Source organism: Bremia lactucae, linkage group LG10, assembly GCF_004359215.1.
Source record: "Bremia lactucae strain SF5 linkage group LG10, whole genome shotgun sequence".
NCBI lineage: Eukaryota > Oomycota > Peronosporomycetes > Peronosporales > Peronosporaceae > Bremia > Bremia lactucae.
Window position 1 is genome coordinate 4,288,525 of NC_090619.1, and position 12,002 is coordinate 4,300,526.

General features: G+C 45.3%; 3 protein-coding genes across 3 annotated transcripts; 2 read left to right on the forward strand and 1 right to left on the reverse strand.

Annotated features, from left to right (window-relative positions):
• Positions 1 to 1,130: 1,130 nt before the first annotated feature.
• CCR75_002874 (uncharacterized protein) lies at positions 1,131 to 1,464 on the reverse strand (the record flags this gene model as incomplete). Its single annotated transcript, XM_067960971.1, has 2 exons — positions 1,131 to 1,349; positions 1,447 to 1,464. 2 exons carry the CDS (start codon positions 1,462 to 1,464, stop codon positions 1,131 to 1,133), a joined length of 237 nt encoding a protein of 78 aa, XP_067818898.1.
• Positions 1,465 to 1,819: 355 nt separating this feature from the next.
• Positions 1,820 to 2,713, forward strand: CCR75_002873 (uncharacterized protein; the record flags this gene model as incomplete). The annotated part of the gene is made up of 1 exon (XM_067960970.1): positions 1,820 to 2,713. The coding sequence occupies one exon, from the start codon at positions 1,820 to 1,822 to the stop codon at positions 2,711 to 2,713; it is 894 nt and encodes a 297-aa protein (XP_067818897.1).
• Positions 2,714 to 8,151: 5,438 nt separating this feature from the next.
• CCR75_002872 (uncharacterized protein) lies at positions 8,152 to 9,354 on the forward strand (the record flags this gene model as incomplete). Its single annotated transcript, XM_067960969.1, has 3 exons — positions 8,152 to 8,597; positions 8,658 to 8,790; positions 8,860 to 9,354. The coding sequence occupies 3 exons, from the start codon at positions 8,152 to 8,154 to the stop codon at positions 9,352 to 9,354; spliced, it is 1,074 nt and encodes a 357-aa protein (XP_067818896.1).
• Positions 9,355 to 12,002: the final 2,648 nt, after the last annotated feature.

The window sequence follows — 12,002 nt, forward strand, 5'->3', positions numbered from 1 at the left end:
TGTGGTCCTTGGACGGACTACAAAGTGCTACCAGGTGTAACGGGGCACTGCGACTTGTACTGTTTCAGTACAAGTCCACTTCACACTGCTTCAGATGTGAGTGGTGCCTCTCGTTAGGTGACGTACACTGTACGTATAGAGGAAGACTTCTCTTAAGGCAAGTTAGCTTAAGAGTGTAAAATGAAAACTGTATTAATATAGTTAAGTGTCTTGTTAATCTATCTTTGTAAATGTTGTCTTAACTATAAACTAATACTAAACATGTAAATGAATTCTTATCTATCTTATCTCGTAACTCTCTTTGATTACTTCTACAGCTGATTAGTCTGCGGAATAAATAGACATAATGGTCTATACCTATTTATGGATAAGAATTCAGGAAATTACTATATAAAGTAATTTCCTCCAAATATTATCTACCTTTTAGATAATATTAATTAACAACCTTTTAGTGTTAATTTCATGTAACGATACACCCCGTTACACATGAAGTAATTGACACCCCCGTAAAGTGTACTTAACGGGTGTGTGACATAAGGCAGCTAGCCCGTTTTAGACCATGAGATGCATGAATGAGAAGTATGTAACTTGTTTTTGTAAAGACCTAATCAATCACTTTTTCACTTGCTATGTTTATCACTTCCGCACTTCCGCACTTTCTACTTCGTTTATGTTGTTGTGTCAACATCCTCCCAATATTTTAGCAATTTGCAGGGACCTCACCTTCACTGTTATCTGTGCAGGTTGGCTAGTACTGAGGCAGTAGTGAAAAGGTGCCCCGTTACATTCCCTAATCATAGAGAAATACAAGTTATTTATTTTCGACTTGGACGTATTGTGAGATTGCAATTTCAGACATTTTAAATGCTAAAGACGCTTCGAATAAATGGAAGACCGAGCTGTTTTCTTTTTCATTACTAAATATCATGACGAAACGAAGGCGTTCGTGTTCTGATCGCAGAAAGCTTTAGCAGTGTCGCGTTCAAAAATTATAATTGACCTCGTAGTGGATTTCCTTTTCGTAGCGCATTTTTATTCCGCTTTACACAACTATACGATTGGGTGTTTTCAGGAAATTAACGAGAAATTTCAAAGATGATTTGTTGCTAGCATAGGATGAGAAATCCATTTTAATTGAGTAGTGGGGAATCCAAACTTCCAATTGCACCGGCTTCTCTTGTTTCACATTCATTCAGCCGTGGGCGTCGCGACATTCTGTCACGTAACATGTCCTTAAATTGTGTAGCATCGTCTTGCAGAAACACATCAAGAGTCATCGCAAAGACTGACTTGCTATGGTAAATAATGCCTAAGGCAAGTTTTCGTCGCCAGGCCCAGCTGTTTCGTGTCTTGATATTGTAAGAAAAAAAAATGGATGGGCAAGATAAGCGAAGAATAGCTGCAAAATCGATGTACTGTTAGTAGTATATCCTTCCTGCACCGTACGCTACTTGTGAGTGCCATTGTGGCAACGTGAAGCTGAAGGCACAGGATTCACAGGATTATGAGTGGTATTGAAAATTGGTAGCTAATGACTAGCATCCCTTTTCCTTGGTGTTGTATCCGTCCACAAGTCTATGCAGCTGTTATCTCACCATCCACATGCATGAAGCTCAAGGATACAAGTTTAAGATATTTCGGAAAATAATTGTTCAATTGTGTGTTGTAATTTGCGATATCTGAGCCTACTGTCGCTTTTAAGTATATCACAATCGACGACATTAATGCCACTGTCCAACAGCGCCCGTTAACTACGACTAACCTTTTTTCCATTTCCGAATTTGCTTGCAACAACCCACTCTCTCAAGGACTCGGCGATATGGTGTTTTCCTACGCGCTAATTGGCATGGCAGCTGTTGCCTCCACCTTCGTGACGGCTTCTCCTAAGTCGCTCGTACCATTACCTTGGGATGGCACCGGAACAGATTTGACCGTTGAGACGTTGACGAAAAAATACCAGGATCATATTTTAATCCAGCGCAACGGTGGGAATAATGGCAAGCCCAGTGACTACGTCACCATCAATGACGGTGGTCGTTTGCCCGCCTACACTGATGATCAAAGCGTTATCAACATCGGCGTTGACGCAAAGGCACAATTCCTCACTCAAACTCAACTCATTCGCACCGAGTTGGTCCGGAACGTCACTGCTAACACGAAAGGCACGACTTTTTTTCGTATGAGTTTGATGAAAAAAGATCCTTTTATCCATCCATTTCCGTGGCAATTGCTTTTCACTGAAACGCACATTTTTGAGATTCGTGTCGACGCCACCAAGAGTCCCCCCATGCTAATTTACCTGAACAACGCTACTTGGGATGCAAAGCATGAGGTCGAATTTGTTTACGGCACGTGGTATAACTTTGGCATTGGCATCAAGGCCGCCGCTTCGGGAAAAGGCTCGGTACTTGACTTTTACATGAGTGAAGGACATGCAGACCTTGTCCTCATCACGTCTCACGAAGTGTCGATGCAGTTTCCAGATTTTCATGAGTTTCACGTTGGTTGCTTGGCCTACTTTGACAAGGTCGTTCCTCCCATGGTTCCTGGGCAGGACATCTTTTCGTACAACGGCGTGAGAATTTTGGACGAGGTTTCGACGTCCAGTGACGGGTCCAACTTGAATGTACCGACGCAAATGGATCCTACTGGCGGCTCGAGTGAAAAGCTTCCGGCTAAACAGTCACCGATCAATCCTCCCAAATGCGCTTAAGCCGCTAACGTTGGGTGGTTGTTTTTTTCATTTTCTTTACTGTCGTCGCTGATAACATTGCAATAAATTCTTTTTTTCAAACTTAGTACGTTTAATGAGGACCCTAGGATATATTTGAATCAGTGTGGATCATAGCCAAGTTCAGTCGCCGCGATGATTTATCTTGTGTGTATCGATCGTGGTCGCCGTAGTATTTGACAACACGATCTGAAAGATAGGGCGTCTTCGGCGCGACACCCCGTGGCTCTACGACACTTCTTTGGTTTTCTTAGAATCCTTTTGCAGAATTAACTCGTCCAAGATGAGCTCGAATATTAAGCTAATTAGAATGTCATAAGGAGTCCTCGTGAATCCAAAAAGAAAGCCGTGCATGATAGCAAAAGAAACATATCTCAGCAATCTTACTTCTCACTCTCCTACTCTGTTAGTCCCTTATACTTGCTAAAGAATTTAAGCTTCACATTTATTATGTCGCAGTAAAACTTGACATTATGACGAGTGAGCCTATATACTCCGTGACTGCAATAAAAATTAGGCAGTTTGCCTGTCTTTAATCGTGGTACTGGCGTTTCAACGTAATTGTGAGTGCATTGCTTCTTAAAAATGCAATATGACTTTCGTCGCTCTGTATGGAACGGGCTAAAGTTGCACTAATATAACACAGTCTTCGTTGAGTATACTTGGTGTAAATTAAGGGGATGGTCAATTATCTAAATGAAGTAATTAGACCCAGCACTCGGGTGTGGTTCATATTTGTGACCAACCCTTATTTATGTGATGCACATAGGTGCATTCACATTAGGTAGGATGACGCCTAGCGCCATCCGTTACGCGAAGTATCTAGAAAGATACGTTCGCAATACATATTAGTGTTATCTACAGAGATGACATTTTTGATTAGTAAAAACAGGTATTTACATTTAATGCGATTAAATATAAATTAGTCTGAAAACAACTTCTACTTAGTTAGTGCGCACGAGGAGCCGGATTACCGCTCCTATGACGACACTTTACTAGAGTACTTAGTATGTTGGGTGAGGCCGCTCACGCGCCAACCACAACTACCTCACTGCACGCAAGATAAGCTGATTCAACCGCTTTCTCGCTGTACTAGGGTGCGTGCTTAAGTAGAGCGTGGTCGCATTAAGACGTACCCAACTATACTTGGAAGTGCTACAAATCCTTCCCACGACCCGCATCTCTGTGTGTGTACGTGAGGATCAGCCACAATATCGATTGGGCTCTCCAAATATCATCGGGAGGTGAAAGGGCACTTGACGCAGGGACTTGGTGAACAAGCTCTTGGGAAATCCTCCTGAGCAACATGTTGCTCAGTTGGAGCAATTTGAGGCATTTGTGCTCGGACAGCGGAGGGCCGCGTCCGAGGCACAGGGCCGTACTACGGCGGAGTCCGCCACCCAGACTCAGGATGAGCTGAGGCATGAGAAGGCTCGGAGCGAGGCTCTCAACAGGACTGTTGAGATGCTCTCTGCCCGGTCGCATCAGCCGAGGCCCATTCGGATGCACCCGCAAAGTTCGATGGAACTGTGGCGCACACGATTGTCCACTGGCTTTTAGCCGTGGAGCAATGCGGTGGCCCGCAGCTCATCGAGGGCAACAGCCGAATGGTGTCGTACGCCATGTCGCATCTGCGCGGTCTGGCCTCGGAGTGGGCTTACTCGGCGCTTATGGCAGACAGAAAAGCGTTCCCTACATGAGCGATCTTTAAGGCAAAGATTCGTGCCATGTACCAGCCGCCGAACAACGAAGTGTTGCTTCAGGCGCGCTTCTTTGGAGCGCGACAGGCGAAGCGATCTCTGCAAGAGTATGGGCAAGAGATGCGCTCGCTGTCGGCGTCCATAACCGTAGGTCTGATTCCGCAGCACATTAAAGTGCCCATGTTTATGAACGGACTACGTCATGCCCCATCTCGACAGGCCCTTTTCAAAAAGGTGCCGTCGACGATGGAAGAGGCAATCCAAATTACCTTAGTTGAAGAGCAATCCTTTAACAGTGCCTCGGCGACAGCTTGGTATAAGCCGTCGGCCGAGAGCTCAGATGCCACATCATGGAGCTGGGCAATGTAGACGTTGTCTGTAATAAATGGGGCAGGCGCGGCCATATGATGGCTCGCTACTATGACAGTGTCCCTGCTGGAGCAACGATGCCCAGCAAGAGGACTCCTTTTCGAAAGGTCGATGGCAAGAACCAGCGTGCGAGACAGATGAGTTCTGCATCGACCGCTGAGTGGTCGGGAAATGCAAGAGCGCAGTAGAGGCGAAATGCATAACTAACTTCGGACTCTGAAGCTACTCATAAGTTCAGATCTGTCCAACAAAAGAGAAACATAGTCCCTGAGGTCTCAAAAATTCGGACCTCAACCCTGCTGGTCTATAGTGCTCAAGTACGAGGCTATGACCAGGTGATGACCCTCCTAGTGAATTCGTGTCATCACAGAAGTTTGTAAAACTCGTGGCTCTAAGAAAGAGACCGGCGATTTTTGAACCGCTTTGCCAGGATGGCAAGCAAGAAGAGGCGACAGTCCGATTAGCGAACGGCGCGCCCGTTTAGTCTGAGGGAGTTCAGGTAGAAGTTGCCTTCAGCTTGAGTGATTTTTCTTGTTAAGGGAAGTTCACAGTGCAAGGTATGGAGAGTCCGTATGATGCTGCTAGATCAAGCGATCTGTTTTGAGGAAAAGGAAATTCGGCAAAAAACAACCATGGATTGACTGGCGTACACACACAGTTGCGAACTCTACACAGGACACCGAAAAGGATGTGCTCCTGCAGAAGGCTTATACAACTGATGTCGAGTCGAACACAGTTGAATGTGCGTTGGCCTACCCAGCTCGTATAGACTGGGGTAGTGAAAAGGGCAATGACAAGTAGTGTGTGTCCCATAGTCCTGCACAGATACGAGAGCCTGTTGTAGAAGACGACAAGCTGACAGGAAGCCAAGCGTCACATGAACCGGCACAGTGCCTAGAGCCTGGTGCGGTTGGAAGGGATGCGTTAGCCAAGAGAGCAACAGAACCAGCTTCCCACTCAAAGGTCGTGGTGACTCGAAGAACGAGTACCCAACAGATTAGGATGATCAAAGACACGTCTGAACAAGTGACCTTTGGATCAGTTCCTATTAAAGAAGACGGGCCTTCGAACGAGGTGTTTGAGGCCGTCAAATACGAAATTGCGGAGACATCCTCAGTTGAGGTACTCCGGCAAGTCTTTAAATTTGCCGAGGAGATAGTAAAACTCCCGGAGATGTCGTGGGATCTGTTCCTTGCCAAATGAAAGGTTGCAAAGATCCACGAAATAGTCGGGTTGCAGTTCTTCTTATCTTCGGCTGGTAAATTCTGTATAACCCGAAGAGCAGCTAGCACACTGATAGCGGAAGGTGCTGGGAGGGGTGTGTATTTCGCACGCTCTCTGCGTGTTTGGGCCACTCTCTGCTAGAGGGTGTAGATTGCCTTCGTCACAGACGGGAAAACACGCAAAACGGAGACGCTATCTGAAGGATGAAGAGAATAATACTCATGCAAGAGTATCTTCGAGCAAATAAGTTTAATGTAGAAGTATCAGCTTTGACAGCACATGTCAACCAGAATATCCTTCCGCAACTTGGATACGCTTCATTTTTCACATGTCAAGTACCGCACAATGACTAAAGAATTATGCATTGATGGTAATGAGCGGGAAGATGTCATTGCGTACCGTCAGCACTTGTTGGAACAAATGGCTGACCTTGAGGCACGGATGCCATTTGCTCCTCGGAAGGAGGAAGTTGAGGATAACAATGCAATGTTTACTGCAATCACCTGGCCTCCCAATAATGACATCCCTTCACTCAGCTTAGTTTCTAATTTTATGATGAGAGTACTTTTGGAGCTAATGATGGAGTCAAGCGTCTATGGCTACCAGACGGTGAACAACATTGCGAAAAAAGAGCAGGGCATGTCCATTCACATCAGCAACTTTGTCTGCAACGTCATCAGCCGGTTATCACTTGATGAAGAAAAGGCTGCTCAGCATCCTGACCTACCAGCAGCGGCCTGCATCATCACGCATCCTGGCATGCAGCATGACGGATGGTGGACAGCGAGAAAACTCTGCAAAAAAGTTTGTGACTTGGCTATTCCTATTTTGGAGGCTCAGTTTCCCGGCTGTCAAGCTCTTTTCGCCTTCGACAATGCAACTAGCCACAGTGCATTTGCCCCCTATGCCCTTCGCGTCAGCGAAATCAATCTGTCAAGTGAAGACAAGCAGCCAAAGTTGCGTGCAACGACGTGGGGAACGGAGTCTTTCAGAAGATGTTTTTTGCTGATGATCATCTTGATGGAACGATTCGTGGTCAGGCAAAGGGATTAAAAGTTGTGTTGGAGGAACGCGGGCTGTGGGAAGTTGGTCTGAAGGCGCAATGCAAATTTGCCCTGTGGAGTGCACAACCTGCTGTGCCAGAAAAATAATATGGCCAATAAATCGGACTTCAAAGTGCAAGTTGAAATGATAGAGGAGCGAATTGTTGCCGCAGGCCCATCAATAACAGGCGCGCCTGGCGCTTGTAAATCGATCGCAAAACGTCAATCGCATCGCGCATATCGATAGAGATGCGAGCCGCTGACCATCAAGCGACAATTATATTAAAATTTCACTGCGAGCTCAACTTCATCGAAACTTTTAGGGAGCCGCCCGTCTTTGTAATGGGGCACACATTGGTTGAAGAACCGTTGTTGTGGCACATGTACCTAATGCGTAAAAATTTCATTTATTCTACTCTAAAATAGTTAATTACATAAATGCCATTCTAAGGTATATACTCTTGGACACTAGTTGCCACTTAGTTCTACGAACCCCTGAATCCCTTGACCTAGGATTCATTAAGCTTTAAACGCTTGTACGACTCACTGAGTTGTTAAATCCATTAGTTCAATAGAACTAAGCGACTCTCTGAGTCTGAAAGTTCTCCTCTGTTTTTAGGAGCGAGGCAGCTCCGCTACATGCAGTGTATGCTCATATTAGTGGTACTGGGCACCAATGTGGGCACTATTGGTCATGAGAAAGTTCTTGTTTTTTAGTCCGATGGATCATGTATTTGCTCGCGACCTTTAAACATGACGCATACTAAAACGTTTTGCCAAGCGTCATCACCTACATAAAATTTCCTCTTATCTTGAATATTTTGGTCCATGAGGTAAGCCAAATTCTTGGCTTTGTGAGCGTCGCCAGAAGCTATTGAGGTTCTTCATTGTACATGGTGATGCAGATCGGTAGTTGCGGGTTTCGGCTTGCCTTCATACATCGGAAATGCTTGATGTATCGGACCCGGGGGTGCATTTATAATTCCATGCGTTCTGATTGGCTATACGTCGCGGGGGTGTTCAAATAGCAGTCATCTTTTTCAAACTTAGATTTTTCAAAATTTTACTTTCTGTATTAATGCTTATGGTGACGACAACTTTTGACCGCGAGCTACACGTTAGCTATTTTCTTAAGAATTTGCGATCGCTGCCTACACCGTACGCGCATCAAGATTCACAGCGCGTGGTGTTAGCTTTCTTTTGTATCCATGGCCTAGTGCTGCTGAATGCGCTTGAGCGGGTAGACAAGCACCAAATTGTTGAGTGGATCTACAGTTTGCACGTGCCTCCAGACTGCCACGATGACAGCCTCAACGCGGGCGACTGCGGCTTTCGAGGTGGTACTTTCATGGGAAATTCTTTCGCTTCTCCACAGATTCAGTACCATTGTGAAAAATACGACTCGAGCAACATTGCGTCGACATACGCGGCGATATGCATTCTCCGGACACTTGGTGACGACCTCAGTCGAATGAATAAGCTGGCGATTATCAACTCCTTAAAGTACTATCAGAACAAGGAGACGGGATGGTAAGTGGCTTGAAGAATAAAACGGCTTTGCCCAGTTTGTTGCTGACGGGTGCTGTTCAGCTTTTCGTCAACAAACTCTGGGACCGAAGAGGACATGCGCTTCGTCTACTGCGCCTGCGCCATTTCTCACATGTTAGATGACTGGTCGGGTATTGATTTAGAAGCGATGACACGCTTTATAAACTCATGTCTGGTACGGAATATTTGAGTGGCTGGGTTCTAGAAATCGCTCTAGAGCTAATAACGTAGAATTTGTGCATAGAATTACGATGGGGGCATTGGGCTAAGTACTGGCGCTGAATCACACGGAGGGGCTGTCTTCGTTGCTCTTGCGTCGTTAAACTTGTCAAAACGAGTATCAAAGCTCGAATGTGAGCAAGCGGAGTTGGAGAGATGGCTAGTATTTCGACAGCAAGGAGGTTTTCAAGGTCGGTGTAACAAAAGTGCGGATTCCTGCTACGCATTCTGGAATGGAGCGGCCCTCGACCTTCTGGGCAAACATTCGTTAGTGGATATTCAAAGCTGCAAAAACTTCATCTACACGTGTCAATTTCCTTCTGGTGGACTCTGTAAATATCCCAACACTGTTCCGGACGTGATGCATTCTTACCTCAGCCTTGCGTGGCTGAGCATCGCGGCACGTGCCAGCACTCACATGAATGACAAAGTAGACTTGCCTGATCTTGCAGATTTGAACACGAAGCTTCAAGTGCCTTTTTTTCCGAGAGTTCGAGAACAGAATAATAAAGCATCTTGAATGGCGCTTCGGACCCGTCAACTCATTTTAAAAGACGCACGCAACTCGGTAAGCCACTCAATCGTCATGAATTAGTCAGCGAAGATATGTCGTACCAGAAAATACACGAGGTGTTGACCATTTAGATTGACGACGTGCCTTCAGCTAAGTTTATAGGTTTGTAATTCACATGTTTGGTGGAGCTCATTACATAAAAATTATTACACTATAAGAGGAATATTGTCCGCAAAATAAAGGTCTTTATTTGACGGTTACCAAGAATAATATACCCGCGTACTTTAACGACTCGCAACGTCAAGTCGTTAGTTTTTAGTAAATTCCCTCCGTAAGGGGATACCCTTCGGTTAGTAAACCGCTAATGTGGTACATTTCACATTATACAGTGCATGACACTTCAAACCAGCAACTTTAGTGGCCTGCATGAATCGCTAAGGCTTGACCTGAATACAAATTACACAGAAACGAAGCCTTTTATGAACCGAGTATTTTTTAAAGTAGCTAGAGTAAGGTTAAAAAATTCAATAAATTGCAGTTCCCCTTTTGATCTTAAAGCGTTAAGTGCCTTCCTAAGGCATGCGCATTGATTTGTAAGGAATAGAAGCCTTTCTAAGGTATAAACTCTTGGACGCTAGTAGCCACTTAATTCTACGAGCCCCTGAATCCCTTGAACTAGGATTCATTAAGCTTTAATAACTTGTACGACTCACTAAGTTGTTAAACCCATTAGTTCTATAGAACTAAGAGACTAAGTCTTAAAGTCTTCCTCTGACTTTAGGAGCGAGGTAGCTCCGCTACACTTCTGCGATGCTACTGCTCCATAAAAAGTTGAGATAATAAAATTCAGAGACTTGTGGAGGGAAGCATAGGGCATAGATGTAACGGGATAAAGTTGCCCTGATGTTACACAGTCTTCGTTAAGTATACTTGGTGTAAATTAAGGGGATGGTCAATTACCTAAATGAAGTAATTTGACCCAGCTCTCGGGTGTGGTTCATATTTCTGACCAACCCTTGTTTATGTGATGCACATAGGTGCATTCACATTAGGAGGGATGACGGCTAGCGTCATCTGTTACGCGAGGTATTTAGAAAGATACGCTCGCAATTCATATTAGTGTTATCTACACAGATGACATTTTTGATTGGTAAAAATAGGTAATTACATTTAATGCGATTAAATATAAATTAGTCTGAAAACTACTTTCTACTTGTTAAGTGCGCACGAAGAGACGGATTACCGCTGCCGTGACGACACTTTATTAAAGTACTTAGTGCGTTGGGTGAGGTCGCTAAGGCACCCACCACAACGATCTCACTGCACGCAAGAGAAGCTGGTTTAACCGCTTCCTCGCTGTGCTCGGGTGTGTGTCTAAGTAGAGCGTGGCCGCATTACGAAGTGCCCGCCTACAATAGATTTCGGCTGCCAGATTTATATCTGGCGGCGGCCACATTTGTTACCTACAAATGGTATTTAAGTAACTAACTATCTTAGAATAGGATAAAGGGTATTTATTTTTAAGGTAAATGTACCAAAACAACGGTTCTCCAACCGATGTGTGCCCCAATACACCCTCCCCCATCAGACTGTTGACACCGAGTGACCTCTTTGAGGTTAAAACATAAACAGCTGACTGTTTGGTTGTGTTTTGCTTTCCTTTGTCCCATGACAATTTTTTTAAGTGTGAGTCACAGACTCTTACCACCTTCCTCGATGATGAGGGAATGGCGAACTTTAAAAGTCACACTCCAATTGAGGATGAGGAACAAGAGCTTCGCTTCTACACGCCTTTTCCTCCGGATGAACGTCAGCGGGCTTCGAATCCATTCCCAGAACATGGTGCCGCTGATGTATTAAATGCAGTGAGCAGGACACAGGACCCTGAGTCCAACATTATCACGAATCCGCTCGATGAAGAGCAAGAGCGGGTAAGCCTCATAGAGGAACAAGCTCGTCGTCGAGCTGCAGAAATAGCGAAAGCTAAAGCTCATAGAAAATTCAGATTCACTACGCTTAGTGCGGAAGAGCGTCTCAAAGAGATCGCGGGTCACAGCTTGGCCATCTGTATCTTCGGTGCCTTGGCGAGGACGCCGGAGGAGATCGCTGCTCGCGACGCTCTTCATGAGCGATACCTTACGCAAAAGGTAGTGACGCGAAGTCAGTATCTGATGCGTTTACGTGATCAAGCCCGTGGAACTTCGGTGACCTCAATGAGGGAAATTCCGATCGTTTGTTTCCAAACAAAACAAGAAGTGAAAAAGAAGTTTCATTTGAAAACTGGGTCCATCGAGCCCACCGCCTCCGTAATATTTGGAATATCATAAAGTCTGCGGATGCGGCTGATGTTCGTTTGGAAGAAAAGCTTCGCTTCGATTTCGCCAAGCTTAAGGCCAAAGGCCAATTACGTTCGGCATTTATACCACAAAACGAAGAAAGGCCTAGCCGATATTTCAGTGCTTCGGTTGACCGTGCAACCATGGATCGAAGCCGCACTGAGGCTATAGATCCACCTAAGCCCACTTCTAGTGGTGGGAAGGATCGTTGGACACGAGTTGACCCTGAGCTTGGCGCTCAAGAACGTCAACGGCGTTCGGGCAATCTTGCCGGAGAGGTGCCTCTAACTTCAAAGAGTTTTCAGAAGGGGCTACCCT